Consider the following 4,663-nt stretch of genomic DNA (forward strand, 5'->3'; position numbering starts at 1 on the left):
GGGGGATCCCGATTGAGAACACATAGAGCTCACTACGCACTCTTGATATACAAGAAAGAATACACAACGCATGAGTAGGGTGTTACATCTCGGCGGTGGCTTGAACTTGGGCAAATCACGCCCATGTCTGTGAAGTGACTTGAGTGTTTTAACACCTGGACGAACGATCTAGGAGAGCTTGCTGATCTCCGATCTCAACAATTATTCATGGACAGTAGGGTGACTAGGGTGACAAGAACAACCAGAAAATATGGATTGAATGGCGCGGTGAAAATGGGTGCGCCAAAGAGTAAAGGAGGGATGAGTTTTCTTGATATCCACGGTTTCATCTTAGCAATGTTGGAAAAGCAAGCAATGAGGCTCGTTGAGAACCCAGAGTCCCTATGTGTTCGTATTATTCATGAGAAATATTATTTGGATGGCAACCTGTTAGAGGCGAAGCTCAAGAAGGGGCTGTCCTTTGCGTGGCAGGGTAACATGGCTGGAGTAAATGTGCTACGTCACAGTTATATCTGGAGAGCTGGGGATGGACAGAATATTAATATATGGGAGGATGCATGGATACCAACAATAATGATAGGAAAATAATTACACCAAGGCGAGGTCAAATTTTGTTGAAGGTCGGTGATATTACTGATCCAGCTACATGCAACTGGGGTGAAGACTTGGTTAGGCAAGTTTCTGGCCAGTGGATGCACAACAAAGTAATTGCTATCCCGCTTCCAACATATGATATGTCAGATTTCATTGCTTGAAACCTTACAAAGAGTGGCACCTTCTCTGTAAGATCCACATACTATGCGGAACGAAATTATAAATTTGGTGAACGCTTTGACACGGGACATAAATGGTACTATTCTACTAATTCTATTTGGAACGAAATTTGGCAATTGTTGTGCCCAACAAAAGTTGAAATTTTCTTGTGGAGAACTCGGCATGGCACCCTCCCTCGACAACCTCCATAATACATATGGAACATACTCTGTATAAATACGAAGAAGAGGGTGTGTTTAGGGCACATCTAGATGTGCCCTAGTTATTGCACATCTAAATGACTCAATCAAGCATAAAAAGGGAAAAAAAATCCACGAATCTTCGCATAAGATCAACGATATAGGATTTAGATAGATGTGCAATACATTTTTTTGAAATGAAGGCAAAAGCTTTGCCTCATTCATTATTTAAGAAGAAGAGAGTTGCCCAGTTAATTGCGGAAAACCAAGCAAAAACCTTTACAACTTGATGACGGAAGGCAACCAAGCCACAACCCCATAATGCAAGCGGACTACTCCCAAATCATGAGGCCACAAAACCACAAGAGCAAACATGAAAACACCCCCAACACGCTAACCCTACCAAATGCCGACATATGAGACGCAACTACACCGAATTGCCCCCACAAAATAGCCATCATCATAAGCAACTGCGGACACCTTTGTTATAGCGTCACTCTTCTTGCTTCTACATTTATCTGAACTCCCTTCAAGATGCTGGGTCACGAGCTAGCACCACCTCTCTTCTTATCCCTGATGGCCTTCTCCTTCAGAAGACAACCAATCGTCTTCTTGGATCCAGGGTCAGCAGCCTCCAAAGCTACTAAGAAATCACAAATCTCTTTGGCGAGGAGAGCCCCGGGCACAACCGTCGACGCTTTGGACACAACAACCACATCACTTGTGGGACCAACAGCATCAAAAACTCCGTGCTCCACGAGGCCAAGAGGCAGGCAAGCTGACGCCCGACAAGGCTCCACGGGGGATGGTAAGGGCACCAGGGCCAGCTCCGAAGCCTGGAGAGAGCCCAGCTTTAGCTGCTCCATCGACTGAGGCGAAATAGGTCTCCCACACAACAGCTGCAGCTCACGCATGATCTTCAGCACTGGAGATACAACCTCGGTGGAGGCCTCATTCTCGTAATCCGGCAACACGGGGGGCGTCGAACTGGACCCAGCACGAGGCGAAAAGGTACCAAAAAGCTTCACATCTTAGATGTGCTTTAGCAAAACTATATGAAGAATACCAATAGGCCGAATCTGCTAGAGATAATCTAATGCTCTATGATTCATAGATCCCTCCCTCATCCCCAGTGGACTTTGTTGTCATGTGCGGCGTGGGGCTGGGTCCGGTATACATGGCCGGCACCGGCAAAAAGGGCATACATGTTGTGTGTGGCGTTAGTAGGAGGGACTTTCCCATCTGGTGGTCAATGTCCTTCCACTCGTGCAATTCCCAACCCAACGTTTGCTTTGTCAGCGCTTGTTGACCAGCACCATGAGTGAGCCTGGATCGAAAAACAAAGAGCAGCCAGCCAGCCAGCTTTGCCGAGGTCGCCATCACACACACGATCGTTATTGGTTAGCGAGCAGTGGCGGCGCGGTTGCTGCGTTGACGTGGCGCGCACCGGAGCGCGCTGGCGCTGCGGTGCAAATGGGGCACCATCGCCCTAACTCCAACCCAAAGCAGGCCGCATGCATCTTCCATGGCGTAATCATTCATTCCTATTCTTTTCCTTGCACTGGACGATGACTCAACCCGACCGCGAGTCCGTCATGAACCTTCCGGGCCTGGATCCCCTCCCTATAAAATCCACACGTACGCCAGCTGCTGCTACTCACAAGTCAGACACAAGTCTCGATCGACCCGTCTGCCTGCCGCGAGCATCATTGGCGCGTCGATCCAGGTTAGATTACGATCTTCTTTACTCCTTCCTTCCCTTTTTGTTTGGAAACAGAACATGATCGTGACCTGGAAAGAGTCTCTTTTCACGACTCATATGTGGTGTGTTTCTCCTACGTAGTACTCGTACGTACCAACTCATTACTTCGAGTGTTTTGTCCAGCCCACGTTTGTTTGGTAATCCCGCGCGCGCGGCATTGATGGGTTCCTCCCAGGCGCTTGCTCTGTGGGTGGTGATCACGCACCTCCTCTCCCTTGGCGGCGGCTTCGCCAGTTGCGCCTGGCCGAGCTCCGCGACGCACGACGACGCCGGCTGCCTCAGCTGGCGCGTCATGGTGGAGGCCAACAACGCGAGGGGCTGGCGCACGGTGCCGGCGCCCTGCGTCGGCTACGTCAAGGCCTACATGACCCGGGGCCAGTACGGCAGGGACCTGGACAGCGTCATGGAGCAGGTGTCCGCCTACGTCGACCAGATCGCCGCCGCCGCCGCCGACGGCCTCGACGCCTGGATCTTCGACATCGACGACACCTGCCTCTCCAACCTGCTCTACTACCAGGCCAAGCGCTTCGGGTACGCGCGTCTCCGGCCCGGCCGTTTCATTCCGTGCAAGTGCAGCCAGCGAATAATGCATATGGCGTGTGTGTGTGTTTCAGGGCGTACGATCCCATGGCCTTCAAGAAGTGGGCTAGCCAAGGGGCCTGCCCGGGCATACCGCCGGTCCTTGGGCTGTTCGCGGCGTTGCAGGAAAAGGGATTCAAGGTCTTCCTTGTCTCCGGGAGGGACGAGCAGACTCTGGGCTCCTGCACGTCCCAGAATCTGGAGTCGGAGGGGTTCTCAGGGTACGAGAGGCTCATGATGAGGTACAGTACCAACACCCCTCTTGTTGACTTGCTTGGTTCCCGAGAGTATGAACCTTAAACACACGTTACTATTGTTAATTTGTTGGTAATAATTCAGACTTCAGAGAGAGGCAAGGTTGATTTCTAGTAGGAGTAGCATAGAACATGATCGAAATGTGTTTGCAGAACTCCCGAGTACCGAGGGCAGAGCTCGTCGCTGTTCAAGTCGGCGATGAGGAAGCAGCTGGTGGACGAGGGCTACAGGATCCGCGGCAACGTCGGGGATCAGTGGAGCGACCTGCAGGGCGACAACGTCGGCGACCGCGTGTTCAAGATACCAAACCCCATGTACTTCGTCCCGTGAAAACACACGGGTCGCCGGCGGCCGGCCACCGGTGTGCTCGCTGGCCTGCCTGTCTGATCGACTAATTCATAGGCCGTGTAAACAACGGCCGATATGTGGCAAAACAAGCATAGTAGAACGTAAATCATACACTCGAATTGAAGGCACATTTTCCTGTTGTTAATTTTCGTGACATTCGCTAGTTTTTTTTCGTGACATTTGCGGGCGGTTGACATTCGCTAGTTTGGTTATGAACGATAATGTAATGATCTGGACGCCATTCAGAGTTGCCAACCTAAAGGCTAAGGGCATCCCCAACACGGATGCCCAACCGCCCGCAAATGTTCAAAACTGATGGTTCAAATATTCTTAGGCCTTCAACGCATGTCACTAAATTGGTCCGGACTGGTCTAGATGTTCGAAATCCGCAGCCCGACCTTAAATCGATGGGAGCTCTCGGGCGGTCAAAACGTCCGCCACACCGAACTCCGACACTCTGACCCACTAGAAAGCCCTATCCGGCCTTCGGGCTTAAAGACATCCGCGCATTCACACCTATTGCTCGGCCACCCGACTACCCGCATTCACGTCGTCGCGGGGCGAGAAGCCTTCCTCGGCTTTAAAGTCGACCAGCCTCCTTCGCGCAAACCCTATATGCACACCCCTCCTTGGCCCCTCCTCACCCACACCTTCACCGACCACCATAAAAAATGCAAGCTTGCGACGAGCAAGAAGTTGGATGCCGAGAAGACAGGACGGTTGTCGGGTTCGTCGTCCTCCACGACTCCGTCCACCGTGAATATGG

General features: G+C 51.5%; 1 protein-coding gene across 1 annotated transcript; it reads left to right on the forward strand.

Moving 5' to 3' along the window:
- Window positions 1-2,403: 2,403 nt before the first annotated feature.
- Window positions 2,404-4,144, forward strand: LOC119293654 (acid phosphatase 1-like). Its single transcript, XM_037572042.1, has 4 exons — window positions 2,404-2,679; window positions 2,839-3,246; window positions 3,330-3,536; window positions 3,702-4,144. Exons 1-4 carry the CDS (start codon window positions 2,468-2,470, stop codon window positions 3,877-3,879), a joined length of 1,005 nt encoding a protein of 334 aa, XP_037427939.1. The 5' UTR covers window positions 2,404-2,467; the 3' UTR covers window positions 3,880-4,144.
- The last annotated feature ends 519 nt before the right edge of the window (window positions 4,145-4,663 follow it).

This window comes from Triticum dicoccoides, chromosome 4B (genome assembly GCF_002162155.2).
Source record: "Triticum dicoccoides isolate Atlit2015 ecotype Zavitan chromosome 4B, WEW_v2.0, whole genome shotgun sequence".
In the NCBI taxonomy this organism is placed as follows: Eukaryota; Viridiplantae; Streptophyta; class Magnoliopsida; order Poales; family Poaceae; genus Triticum; species Triticum dicoccoides.